A 15056-nucleotide genomic window follows, 5' to 3' on the forward strand; every position below is an offset into this window, starting at 1 on the left:
TGGTAATTTATAACTATTATTTTTTATTATGAAACCATCTCAGAAGGTTTCATAATCAAGGCTATTAACTTAAAACTAGTATAAAAGAAGTAGTCTTAAAATTTCAAACTTGCTGTTTTTCGTGCCATTATTTGAATTCATTTACAATTTTGTAATCTCAGTTAACCCCTTAACCGCTGTCGACGTGTAAACACGTAAAGTGGTGCCTATCCATTAACGCAACTGAGTTAGAAAAACAAGATGGCGCGGTATATAACGTATTAGTGTCGGTAAACATCGTTATTCCATATATATTATTATTATATGGTAACATGGTGACCTGATTACCAGGATAGCGAATTACCAGTAACACCCTGCTATTTCAGTAACAGGTGGGCTGAATGATTTGGAGTTCTCATAATGTCTTTCAGGTATTAGGTTACTGAGTAACAAACAACCAAAGGCTACTATCGTGCAAGCAATGAGGCTAGGAACGGACAAGTTCTGGTAACGCTTTTCTGGTATTACGTTACTGAGAACCAATAATGAAGAGGAGTAAACTGGATGGTGCGAGAAGGGACTGGGAATAAAATATCTGATTGAAATAAATAAATTAAAAACACAATACATATTTATCAAAATACAAACGTAGGACTTGTTTCTGTACAAATGAAAACAAACGCGGATGTCTATTTAAAAGTAGCCTACTAATCGAAATATTACTATTTAGTGAGTTAGTTAAGTTTTTGTATCTAAACTATTATACGAAAAACTTCATTTTATTGTGCAGTGAAAATTTTAAATAACCAGTTTATATTAGTGATTGCCAAGTAGTTTACCAATCTAAAATTACATTGTATTGATTTAGTTAAATTTACGTGTACTATGTCTAAAAAAAGCCCCACACATGTAGATTTAGTTTAAACTCAGTTTACTTGTAACTTAATAACGTCAGGTCAGTAACAGCATGTTGCTAATACCTGGGTCAGCTGGTAAACATGATTCCACGGTAATAGGTTACTGGAACGTAATACCAAGTAACCACGTTATTTTGGTAATAGGTTATTGACAAATAACAGTATTTCCCATCACTATGCTGAGTGGGGGAGTCGCGGTTCTGATAGCGCTGAGCATTCAAGGTTAGATAGTGGACGTCGGCGAGCTGTTTTCAACAACTACTTATACTTCTAATTAAAACGGGTTGTTACCTAAATTTTAATTACAAATTAAAGGTTATATTACACTATTGTAAGATGCAGTAGTTTATAAAATATAACTAGTGTTCATTGATTGCTAGATAAACAGTAAATAATAATAAACTGTAAAATACACTTAACAAATGCTTATCCTGAAGCTAGGTAACTGAAGTAAAGTCGTATTGTTTAATTATATCCTAGAACCAGTTATTATTTACATACACTATGACCAATCCCTGTTTTCGTATCTTTTTTAATAGTTTTTTGTTTGTGTAACTCACCAAAGCACGGTGCCGCGCACATATATCTTGTTTTTCGTCTTTTCTTTTGCCGCCTCTGTGTAAACTTACAAAATACGTAGGACCTGAATGGCCCCGCCTTCTTCTCGGTTGCAGGTATGTATTTTGTAAAATGCCTCACTGTGAGTCTCGTTGGTGTATCACCAAGCAGATGGTCGACCACCTAGATGAAACTGGGAACGAGTTGGTTTTTTACCGGTTTTACATAAGTATAATGCATATGCATTGAGGAAGGTCGTGCCTAATAGATGAAAACCCGTTTCTTATACCATCTAATCATCATATCTGACCGATCGACTACCTCCATATTTCTGTTGTGCTCTGCGACACATTTTGGTTTGATTACAGGTTTTTTTGTTCTTCCGTCAATTTTTCCTGTGTCAATCATTTGGTCATTATGTACTGTTGTTAGCATAATGATTTATCTTTTACCTATCCACTTGAGGGCCATTTCTTTATAGGCAGCAAGAAATAAACAATCATTAGCCATTTGTCTAAAAAACGTTTTAACACAAGTGTTGCATAAAAGGCACGACGAGTCGGAACGTGTAAACACGTGAGTAGCGCTGAAGGTACTCTGCTTGGCATATTCCTCATTAGTTAAGGAGTTAACTGCGTAAATGGTTCATAAAAATAAAGAACACTATATGTGGACCAGCCAGTCAAGACGTATTATCATATGCCAATTTTAAACAGTATTTTTTCAAAGTTGCAGTATTAACTTTCACAATGCAGGTCATAAACGTTGATGTTGCGCGCACCGCAGAAATAACTTTGAATCGAGTCGACTTCTTTTACCATCACCACAAAGAAGAATCAAATATATACATATGTGTCTGTGCTTTCACGTTCCTCTACTCTTCCTCACTTCCATCCCTCTCACGCTAGACCAAGTGCCTTTACTTGCACCGTTTACTGCAGCATTGTTTGGGCTGAGTCCTTTGAAATGTAATATAGAATTCCTTGAAAGTAATGAAAAACATTCCTTTTGCAAAAAAAAACACATTTTTATTGTTATTGAAGTAAAAAAAAAAATAAAAATAATTTGGTTGCAAGAAAGTTTAATGTAACTCAAGCAAAATGAATATAAACAAAACAAATAACAATCAAAAGAAATAAGTAACATAAATAAAATGCAATGTTTAAAATGGGTTACTTTATTTCAATCGAAACAGAAAAGTCAATATCAAATAACATTTATTTCAATTAATATGCAATTAAAATAATTTTTGTTTTGAGGCACTACTAAACTACATGGTTAAAATGAAAGTCGAACTAATACCAAGTAAGAAAAACGAAACGTCACTAGAAAATCATTTCATTTTGAAACAAACATAACCAAACAAATCAAATAATACATGTAAACAAAATACTCGCTCTATAACCTATTATTGTTGTCAAATGTGGATAAGTTTGGTTTTTTTATTTCCTTATAATAGTATTTATATAAAACTTCAATTAATTCAATATGACATATGTAATCAGTAAAATTCATAGCAGATACATATCTTGTGCTTGCAATAGAACTCCACATGCTGCAGATTGGGGAAATAATGGTCTAATTTGTTATGGTGCTTGTAATGCTGTTGCAATATATGATCCAAAGGTAAGCTATGTTTTCCTCCTATTCTTTTTGCCTCCAAAAAGGAAGCGATATTAGTGTGAAGGAGGTAACTCTGTCCCAATCTACTATTTGTTAATCTGCTATATAAGTAGGTTTTGTTTATGTTATCATAAATATGATACTATTAGTACCAAGTTTAAAGATAACCTTTACAACTGCTCGCATGACCTGAGCTTAAATATGGATACTACCTCGAGGGATGATTTTTCTTTCTTCGCCAGAAGTGCGAGTTTGACCAGGGGCATTTCTGATTGGTACTCTCCCGATCTCAGATCACATGCCAGATTGTCCAACGTGACACATGATCGGGAAAGTACTGATTGGAAATGCCCCTGGCCATCAGTGGCGCCTTACAGCATTTCTGGCGAAAAAAAAAAAGAAAAACATCCTTCAATATACTGTATTTTAATTAAAGCTCAGATCAAGTGATCACTCGTTAACTTGTTATATTTATAATATGTACATAAGTATTTATCTATGTAGCCTAATAAAAAAGTATATATAGACAGAGTGCCTTTTTTCTCGCCGACTTAGCTTCCTTGTGTGAATATAACAACATGTTATATTCACAGTAAGTCAAATAAAGTAGTTTCCAAAAATGTAGTTTTTAGATCACCAGTAAGAAAAACTCTTCCAAAAATAGTGGAATTCGTATAATACCAAAATACTCAGTTTAGTTCAGTTCTGGCTTGTTAACTTTTCCTTTGAACTTATACTGGGTTCAGCGAAAAACCAAGTTGTCAAGTACATCTACGCAACCCCCTTGATATTTATAACTAATCATAAATATTCTAATTAAAGGGTAGATTGAGCCTAGTTTGCTGCAGAGTGTTAACCCTTTTGAGTGCCAAGGGCCAATTGGGTCTCCAAGCAATTCTGAGAAGTGCTGAGGACCGACTAGATCAGGCATTTCGATTATTTTTTTCTCTTACTAAATTTTGACATTGGTATAGTACTTAAACTCATTTTATACATAATAAGTGATATAAAAACAGAATATGTATCTGATTTGATTTCTACAGCTGCTATTTAGAAGCCAATTACTAAATATGTGAATCGACTTATATATAGTTGTAGATTTTGGCTGCAGAATAATAAGCAGCTGCCTCGACAATCGAATTAGTGAACTGAATTATCAATTAGAAATACCTAAAGTCAAGTGTGAAATTAATGGAGTTCCAAAATACGAATTTTGCATTATTAACCTATTACTATTGTCTTCTGTATCAAAACAATATAAAATTTCAAAGGATGGAAATAACAAACAACACAGTTATAGAACATAAATAGTGGAACTACTTTTCTCACATAGAGTAATATTTCTTTGTTCTACAAACTCCGCTGAGCATCATATAATTTTTTATGTCCATGATAACCTCATAATGGTTGCTGCTGACATCTGCCGTTGCACCGTCTTTGGATACGTAAATTAATAATACTGAAATTACGGATTTGTGAAAAACAAACAACGTTTTTGTTAATTTAGACCTTTTGAGAATAAAAACTCTTATCGGGCTGACACAAGTACCTACAACCAAAAATGGAAAACATCCCTCAAGATGTCATCTCCTGTCATTAAAAGATCATGATCTGATAACAAATGCCTCTGGCCATTACTGTGAGCTAGGAAACACAACTTGACAAATATTGTGCATTCATCTAATTAAAGCTTCCTACTACCTTTCAAAAAAGTTCAAATTACATTCTAGCAAGAAACTTTTATAGTTAACAATTTACATTAAAAATAAATCCTTTTAAATAAAATATTCTGAATTTTATGTGTGAAGGAACATGCAATAGAAATATATGTTAAGCACCAGAAAGTTAATTTACAGAACTTTTCATGCAGTTTCATGTACCAGTGATATACTTTTTGACAATGTCGAGGTCAGACATAATATGCTCAGCCGGTTTGTTTTAGTTGTTAGTCAGATTTCAGTAGTGTTACTGCTGCAGCCCGAACTACTTAGTTTACCTATTACCTGAGATGAATATTCCTGGCAGGTCACACCGCCAGCCAGCAGTGTGGTCTGGAAAATGAATCATCTCACATAAAATAATCTTTTTCCAATTATGCTTTTTCAAGGCAAATGGTGGAGGCAAGGTTCAGGATACACTAACTGGTCATAAAGGTCGAGTGAACGCCACAAAATGGGTGAAGAGTGAAACTTTTGCTGCTGAGACAGAGCTTGTATCTGTATCTACCGATACCTATGGCTTGATATGGAGCAAAAGGGAGGACTCATTTGTTGTCACTGATGTCTTGAAAGGTAAAATTAGATTAGAGTAATCAAAGTGTTTATTAATTTTATACAATATTGATTGTAAAATTTAGCCAAGCCCCATGTGTCACAACTTCAACTTTACAAAAGTGTCGGAGATTGTGATGATTTTTATGGCTCTATATTTTTTAGAGTAGACTTTTTTTGAACAAATGTTACACGGTTTTAAAAATGTAAATTGATAGAAATATAAGAATTTAGCCTCTCAGAAAATTGACGTATTTGAAAATTTAGAAGATTTTTTTAAAGACTGCTCAAAAAATTATCTTTCTAGAGTTTAAATTCAAATTTGTTACGTTCACTTTTACATAGAAGGAAAAGAGTATATTATCAACCAATAATAAACAGGCAAGGATACCATGGGGTCAGCAAACTTAGAAAGGTTTCTCATAATAACGACTTCTGAGATCAGTTTCTTACAAAGTAAAAAACTGAAAATATGGTCCTGAAAGTTCAATTTGCTATCATTGTGGATGCCAATGAAACTTTAAAATGTTGCAGTATGAAATCTCACTCTTCAAACGGAGTGTGATTGACTCAATTTTTTTAAGTACTTGTAAGAATTGCATCATCTGTGTTTTGGTATATTAACCATATGTTTGTTGTGTTGAAACTGCAAAATTATTTTGTTTGTATCTGTCTGGGCTTGTGTGTTAAGGTTTTTAGAACAGATTTGAGTCTTAATTTTAATGGATTTATCGTCTGAAAATAGGCAGATTTTGCAAATAATAAATTATACAGCTATACAGCCAATTTTTGCCAATGATACAGCTCAGAAGATAGATTTATATGTAAGAGAAACAAGATAGGTGCCCAGGCCAATCCTTAAGGAATCTTTTTTGATAGCAAGATGGTTTTGATGAAACTTACCTTTGACAACCATGGCTGTCCAAAAAGATAGCTGTACTGATTGAGTCGTACCAGTCAAGTATGAAGAAATCCTAGAATGCAAAATTGCTAATTATTTATTTATTGTCAGTGGTTAAGCCATTTTACATTAAATAATGAAGTATCAACCATTGCTGAACAACATACTTTAAACAAAGTTTGTTTTGGATTTTCAGGATTTTTCCAGACATTTGCCATTGTACAGTGATATAAAAAAATTACTAACACAATGTTTTGAGATGCACAATCTTATCCCTCCCTCAGGTGGATAACTACCCTAGTACTTAACTATAATCTAGTTTAACTCTTTGTATGTTGTAAGCGGAACATCTTGCTGATGAAATCTAGCTCTAAACGTTCTAAACAAAATATATTGCGGTGTCTCAGAACAACTTATTATATTAATGTTAGTTCTACAAAAGCCTATTGGAATGTGTGAGAGTGCTTCTTTGGTGTGCTAGTGTGATACAACATGCGTAACTCGTTGACTGAACATTAGCTAAGCCTATCACTACGCACTAAGCCTCACTATTCGTCGAGTAGAAGAAGAAATATGTTAACACATGTGAAGGAAATAGGATTTTTCCAGACATTTGCCATCGTTCAGTGAAACAAGAAATCAGTAACACTACGTTTCGAGATCTGCAATCTTATCTCTTCTTCAGGTAAAGATCTAACCTAATACATAATTACAAACTAGATTAAAATAAACAAATCTTACCAAAGCGTTGTGGCACGCCTAAGTCAGGAATCACAACCTACCTGACGCTTTGGTAAGATTTGTTTATTTTAACCTAGTTTGTAATTATGTATTAGGTTAGTTCTTTACCTGAAGAAGAGATCAGATTGCAGATCTCGAAACGTAGTGTTACTGATTTCTTGTTTCACTGAACGATGGCAAATGTCCGGAAAAATCCTATTTCCTTCACAATCCTTCCATCATCAAAAATAACCTTCAAACAAAGAATTAACACATGTATTCCAACTCATCCTAAATATAACATAGAGCTATGGTTGGAAGGGTTAATTCAATGTGAAAGTTAAGTTCAGCCTTATTTCTCCTTCCTCTTAGTGCAGCGTCTGAAGTTGTAATGTGACAGACTTGACTCCTGGAATCTATAACGGTTGTGTAAGGAGTTTGTTTTGAGCTTCTTCGTTGCCGACTGTTTTGGATCTCTTCATACGAATTTTGATTCCAGATTCCAGGAGTTAATCCTGTCACAGCATTAGAATTCAGACGCTGCACTAAGTGGAAGGTGTAATGGAGCTTAACTTAACATTTGTTCATCCTACATTATTTTATGGTGGCTTGGTGTGTACACTTCTATTGTTTAAACACTGGTATGAAATGCAATTTAATGAGCAAAAGTGTGAATGTATCGTATGGCTGTATAGCTTGAGAAAGATTTCACACCTCGACTTGGGATATTACACGAAAAGTTTTATTTGGACAAGAATGAGTTCTATGATGTTGCATGTCTAATTATGGAACTAGTAGACTGGCACAATCTCTCTTTTGTTTGCTGGGGTTGTAAAAATGAGCTAAGTTATAGCCTTAGATTTTGCATTGAACCTAAGCGAAGCCTATTACGTGACACACAGTGTTACAAATTCCTCCTTGTCATATCACCCCGTGACTGTCACGACTCAATTTTTTGTTCGTTTCATCAGCCCAGACATTTCCTCAGTACCTACCTGTTGTTCTAATCGAAAATACTCGCTCGTAACAATCAGCTGATATGCAAATACTTAGTTTGTTTTAAAACTTATACTCTGCAGTATTATTAACTGTTGTACGAGGTTATCTACTTTTTGAAATATGACTTCATTTGTTGTTTCATATAGCTTATAAAGTTATATTTGATTAGTATTTTTTATTTTACTACATAACTGACGAAGTATTACCTTGTTTTCTTGTATTAGTGTTTCAACTGGTTTAACTAGTACAACATTATTGTTATGCCTACTATTATAACTATTGCTGTGTGTAGTAATTAATTTGTAAAAAACTTGTTAGTTTTATTGTGCCTTTTTCACCTTTGTGTATTTTTAAATTCTAATTATCTTGTATTTTTACTTCTCAGTATAGAACTACTACTATGCCAGCTATAATAATTGTAACTGTATGTAATTATAATTACATAGAAAAAGCTTAATTTTTATTTATTTCAATCACTATGTAGGCTACATATGTACATGCATTAATTTGGACAAAAAACTACAAAAAATTAACTTTGATCAATTAAAATATTAATATTTTTTATTGAGGATTACAGAGATATTAAGTGATTTATTTATAGCGTACAGAGGGTTAAAATAATAAAAATCATACAAGTTTGTTTCTACACATATAAGTTAGGAGTCATAACAATCCTGTTGTGTCAATTCCGTACGCACTAATCACTAAAACATGCTGTATATTAAGCAGTAAAAGTAAAAGTCAGTTTGGTATGGTACCACATAATAGTGCGCAGAGTTCTTATCAAAACACTCATGCAACATTATAAGAATACATCTAAACTAAATACTATAATATATTGCATGGGAACGAAATTAATTGGAGTAGAGCTGCAATCATCCACACTAATGTGTTCCTAAGTGATTTGAGCGGATAAGTAAAACTTTGTATAATACAGAATTTGGTCGCTAAAAATACTAGGTGCGTTTCTTAAGAAGTACAGTTTTGAAATTCCGTCGCTGCAGCAGTTTGGTTGGGGTCGGCATTTAGTACATATGTACCTATGTCTGAAAGCCACAGTTCCTGTGTTCAAATGTGGTTACATTGTTTATGTACAGTGGCAGAATTTCGAAACTTTACTTAAAATAGATTAATAAGACACCAACCGTTTTATATTGACAAATTTATTGAACAGAGCTACTTTTTATTGAAGGCTAATTTGTACATTTTTAATTATTAATACATAGGTTTCCTTTGTATAGTAGAGTTTACTAAATTACTTAGAGAATAAATATTTCTAATGTATTCATAAGGAAGTGTCTAAAACTGAGAGTGATGGTTGCTTTTTTGCAATCAAATGGTATTAATAATGCTTTAGTATTTTATTACACAGATTTTTAAAATGCTTTTTCAACTTTCATGTTTTGTTTTACTTTTAGGGCATGAAAGTTCTGTGACAGTGGTTGATGCAATTTACGTTACAAAACCTGGAGCAACTCCAACTTTGCTGATAGTTACAGGCTCCGTAGATTCCACCGTCAGAATATGGGAAAGGCAACACGAAGAAGGTTTGCTTATATTTTAGTATATTTAACAATGTAATTAGTAATAAATTATAATTCTGGAAGACTTATTGTGTAGTAGGTTCTCTAGAGGACCAGGTATTTGAGAATTTTAAGTTATTCAATATGACTACAGCATTCTCATATTAGTTAGATATCAATGTTCCTTATCTGGTTACAAACTGAAGCCTGTGGGGTGGTTTGAGTTTTATGGGGATAAAACTACTGACTTTATCAGTGCTTCCCAGCTTCATTTTTTGAGGACCTCGAAAACCTGGAGTCACCTTTTGTGGACCTCTTTAGTAACAACGTTTGTACATAGGTTTAAAAAACAATAATTTAGAACATTTAAATTGGTAAAGGGTTTATTTTAGACTTATATCAATAATTGTGAATAGTATGTATTGCACTGTGATACACAATTTTTATTTTTATTATTTGCTTGTATATTGTTAACATAATAATAATTAAATCACATATTGTGCACAAATTTATATTTTATGTATCCAGTAGTTTTTGCTTTTGAAGTAATTAGGGTCAGTTACAACAAAGAAAATGAGAACTTCACAAAAGTGCAACTAACATACAGAGCCTATGTAATTGAGTAAATAGAAGCTATTGAACAAAATAGTCATACAAGTTTATAATTACATTACAAAATTGAAAAAAAAAAACAGTACTGTATACAGTTCCTTGAAAAAAATTGTTATTACGAATTAGGAGTTCTCTAATTTATAAAACCAGTTTATACATATATATTGCCATTTCAGTGCCAGCTGGATCGTCGACATGCTTGTTCTATTCTTCTTTAGTGATAGATTTTGGTGTTGTTGTTTTGTGCTATTTTCTTTTTTTATGATGGCAAGTTTAAGTGAACAGATTACAGCTGTGAAATTTAGTTTCCTGCTCGTTAAAAATGCCGTTGAAACTGTTTTAATGTGGAACAAAGCCTACACAGCTTACTCAGATATTACTATTGGAACAACTCAAGAGTACAAGTAGTTTTCTTGCTTTAAAAAATGTTAACATGTTCATGAAAAGCCATCCATCATCTGTCCTATCGAAAGTCATGGAGCTACGTTTATGATCCAGAACAAAGCAGAAATCAAGCCAATGGAAGACAGCATTGTGACCCCATCCAAAAAAGGTCGTCAAATCAAACAATAAGGTATAAGGATCATTCACTTTTTTATGGGAGGGGGTAGTTAAGTCAAAGTTTGTTCCTTCAGACCAGACCATTAATCAGGCTTTTTATTTGCAATTTTTAAGAATATTACACCACAGTGTTCATCATAAATACCTGATGCATGGCAAACTGGAGACTGGATTTTCCATTATGACAACACATCATTCTGCACACACAGCCATCTATGTTAATCATTATTTGACAAAAAATGGCATAGTTCCGCTGCCCCACACACCTTACTCATCTGACCTAGCTCCATGTGATTTCGTTTATTTCCACGCATGAAAAGGAACATGAAAAAACTCAAATTAAATAACACACGATATCAAGAAAATAGTTAAGAAGAAGCTGTTAGCCATTACAAAATATGAGTACAACAAAAATTTTTACAGTAGAAGCATCAATTTTGATGAATGTATAAAAGTGTAATGGAGAGTACTTTGAAGGGGATATGGTTGTTACATAAAAATAATGAAATTTATGCCTGCACTTGTCTTTAGAGGGTAAGAAACTGCTAATAAATTGTTGTGTTTCCTAGAATAAAAAATTGTGATTGTATCATCAATATATTTAGGTTTATTGACAATAATTTTTAGATCAGCAAAGTAACTTATTTACTTTAATTTATCTGCCTTGCTCTGCTCTACACTATTTATGTTCCACTAGCTGCTGTCTGCCGCCAAGTTCTGTCACTGGACTCTGGCGTCTGTGTGTCTCTCAGCATCCTTTTGCCCCACCCTAGCACTCCACTGCTGGCTTGTGCGCTGGATGACTGCCACATTCATCTGTACGGCCAGGCAGCTGACACTGACACCTTCACTCGCCTCCAGTCACTGAAAGGCCACGAGGACTGGGTCACTGCTCTTCATTTCACTACAGAAGGTAAGTTTTAAAAGTAAAAAAAATATTCTGGTGCAAATCGTAAGCAGAAATGAATAATATTTTACAAAGTGTCAAGAATCAAGAATGTTTATTGTCATCTCGCTCGCAAATAGTACAAGTCAAGGCAAAGTTTAAAAGAATAAATTATCTACATTACATAAAGCATTTCGTTAAAATTATAAAAAGCTTTTTGTTTTAACCATTTAAGCAAAACATTTTAAAATATTTTACAAGAGACATCTTTGGCATTTACAGGCAGCTTATTGGATAATTTAGTACCAACATAGAAGTAGGAATGCTAGGTTTTAGTCAGCCTAGCAGATTCTAAGTCAATAAGGTCTCGATATGTAGTGGAGTAATCATGATTTGAGCTTCTAAATTTTCTTTAATATACATTAAACTTTGAAATATAAAAATGCAGGATACAGTAAGTACATTATGTTCTATTAAAAAGGGCTTACATGAGTCAGTAGTACTTACATTGAACATTTTGCTTAATGCTTTCTTCTGGCATAGAAAGACTTCTTTAGCACCACTTGAGTTACCCCAAAGTTCCATACAAGAGATGCAAGTGAAACAGTGCAAAATATGCTTTCATTATCAAGCTGGAACTGGTACAAGTTTTGAATTTTTTAACAAAAATATAATTTTAGATAATCGGGTGCAAAGAACATCTGTGTGGTGTTTCCAGGTAAGCTTTGAGTCCAGGTTGATACAGAGTAGTTTGACTGATTTATTTACAGAGTTATTTCTTAACACATTCGGTGTGGCGCGTCGGGTATACCCGTCACGCGTTCCTACTGCCGCAGCCTGGCGACAGGTATACCCGACGCTTGTCTCCTCCACAGTTACTGGCTCAGTCTGAGCTCGGCTCTTGAGTGAGGAGTTTGTTTTCACTGTCAGGCCCTCAGATATTACTCCTTTGTTCTTTGTGCGTGCCAGTCTAGGCTTCCATTCTGATATCAGTGTATTACCTATACTTTATTGTTTACATTGTATTGTGCTGTGTTTAGTGTTAAGTTTGTTTATTATTTTGAGTACTTTGTTCATGAATATGGCGGAAACTTCTGGTAACAGTTCAGAAGACAGTGAAATTGAACTTTCAAGCAGCGAAGATAGCGTGGAAGAATACGACACCGACTCAGGTGAAGAAGGTACGTTTGATCCAACATGGAGTCCTACTACATCTGGTCTTTCGTAATATCCCTTTTACAGGGGAAAACAAACTTCTTTGGCCAAAACCAACACAAAATAGGCCAGTTGATTGGCTTTGGGTTTTGTTTGACATCATACTAATTGAAAATATAATACAATTTACCAACTTCTATGCCAGGGAACTATTTTTTGGCCCTCAGTCACGCATAAATGATTGGAAAGACCTGACAGTAAATTAATTTAAAACCTTTTATTGGAATCTTGTTGCACATGGGTACTGTCAGACTGAACAGAATTAAAGATTACTGGAAGACTAATTATCTTTTTGATTTCAAGGTCTTCAGGAACTCAATGAGTCGAGACAGATTTCTTTTGATTTTGAGGTGTTTGCATTTCAATAATAATACTCTGGAAACCACTGACAATCTCTCTAAAGTAAACCTGCTTATTGACTCATTTAATAATAAAATGTCGCAGGTTTACTCTCCTGGCAAAGATCTCTCTCTAGATGAAGGAATGATATTGTGGAGGAGTATGCTTAGCTTCTTTTTGTCCACTTATTGCAGATGTTTGTCACCAATGCCTATCGCCTTTATTGCTTTGCAAATCTTGAAGTGAAAATTCCCTTATACGACTTTAGGTTGAGTATCATTGAGCAACTTCTTCCACCAAAAGACGACATACCTAATGTCCCAGCAAAAAGACAGCGACTGACTGAACATGTCATTTCGAAAATTTCTCAAACTCCTGGTGGAAAGTCCAGAGAAAGAAGGAGCAGAGTGTGCAGCAGAGAAGGGAAAAGAAAAGAAAGCATGTATTTCTGTTCGCAGTGTCCTGAAGAGCCAGCATTGTGTGTAGTGCGGTGCTTTGACAAGTACCACAAGGAATATAATTCGGACCTTTTTATGGGGGTAGGTGGGGATGTAAATAGCTCAAAACACCACATGTGTGGTGTAAATAAACATTAACAATAAATATCCTACAGTGTTAACTTAAAAATGTTTGTTCTTGGTCTTATTTTTTGTGTTTTGCTTATAAACTAAGTTCAGTGGCTTGATGACGGGTATACCCGATGTTTTTGTAATTAACTAATTTTGTTCCCAGAACCTGAAAAATAACTTTTAAAAGTGTTAGAGAAAATAACTTCAATAAGAAAATCTGTGTACTTCATTTTGTTTACCTTAGAACTATTAAAGTTATGTGCGTCTCATCTGTGGGCCTGGTGACAGGTTAACCCGACGCCGAACGTGACGTCATTATCAGCACCATAGAATCTTCTCGGCTGACTTCCATCAACATTTCTGAGGTCCATGTATGTTAATATAAGAATTTTATGTAAAAAAATTTTAGGCCCGTACCACTGTTTTACGATTTGGCATGCAGCACTCAACGTGTTAAGCTAAAAATAAAATGCTCACTCTTATCTTCATTCACTTGTAAGCCATTAGTGGAAAACCGCTGCCGGCCGACGAACTGTGTAACAGTATGTCTGTTTCCTTCTTCAAATCATTGTTGTCAATAATGATATTGTTAGTCATTTCATCTGCTACTTTCAATCAACTCATCTGCTACGTCAATTCGGACGTGTTTTTTATGCTGCCACTAGGGTTTACAATGCTCAAGTTTTGTTCTTTTTCCAATAGTTCACCTCGAAGTTTAAACTTTTGTTTTGGTCTTTTGATTTTATTTATATGTTCTGCTCCTGGGAGATTTAAACTAGAGACAGCATTACATTTTAACAATTTTTTGGGGATGGCCTAATGAATCATTCCTTACGTCGTCCCCGTAATCTACACTAAAAAAATGATTGTTATATATAAAAGCATTTTTATAATTAAATATGTCTTGCCTTCTCTTCTACACTTGCAAACCGACAACACACATATCTGGGTCTTTAGGAAAACTATGGTACAAAACCTACATGCTCAACAGTGAGTTTTCCTGTGATAGCTTTAGCAGGTTGCGATCGCACCATTCAACATGTTGAAGAAAACCTAGGTATTTAAAACATTTAGACAGTGTCTATCTCTGCATAAAATACAGTGGCATACTAACTTAGATAAAATACAACCAGCTCCATCAGCCACATTAACTGAATTGAGGCAGAATAATGAAATTAACAAGCAACAACGTGCAAGGCAATGGAAAAAGCAACGAGCAGTGTTACTCACATGCACTCATCCCTTTTCCTGCCCCTCACCGCCCGTAGCTGGAACCAAGGTGGCATTGCTCACTTCAAAGCAGTGAGACACTCCTAACTATATGGTCCTAACTTAATCCTGCATTATATGTTCTATGGTTTTGTGCTGATGGCAATGTGTTTTA

At 34.2% G+C, this 15056-nt stretch overlaps 1 protein-coding gene across 1 annotated transcript in view; it reads left to right on the top strand.

The window, feature by feature from the left end:
• Positions 1 to 2782: 2782 nt before the first annotated feature.
• Positions 2783 to 15056, top strand: part of LOC124372862 (probable elongator complex protein 2) — a 46598-nt gene continuing 34324 nt past the window's right edge. Inside the window, exons 1-4 of the mRNA XM_046831275.1 lie at positions 2783 to 3080; positions 5185 to 5368; positions 9386 to 9514; positions 11361 to 11576. Coding sequence (XP_046687231.1) covers positions 2943 to 3080; positions 5185 to 5368; positions 9386 to 9514; positions 11361 to 11576 — 667 coding nt within the window. The 5' untranslated portion in view covers positions 2783 to 2942. The remainder of the gene's footprint in view (positions 3081 to 5184; positions 5369 to 9385; positions 9515 to 11360; positions 11577 to 15056) is intronic.

This window comes from Homalodisca vitripennis, unplaced genomic scaffold (genome assembly GCF_021130785.1).
Source record: "Homalodisca vitripennis isolate AUS2020 unplaced genomic scaffold, UT_GWSS_2.1 ScUCBcl_4215;HRSCAF=10265, whole genome shotgun sequence".
NCBI classification, from domain to species: Eukaryota; Metazoa; Arthropoda; class Insecta; order Hemiptera; family Cicadellidae; genus Homalodisca; species Homalodisca vitripennis.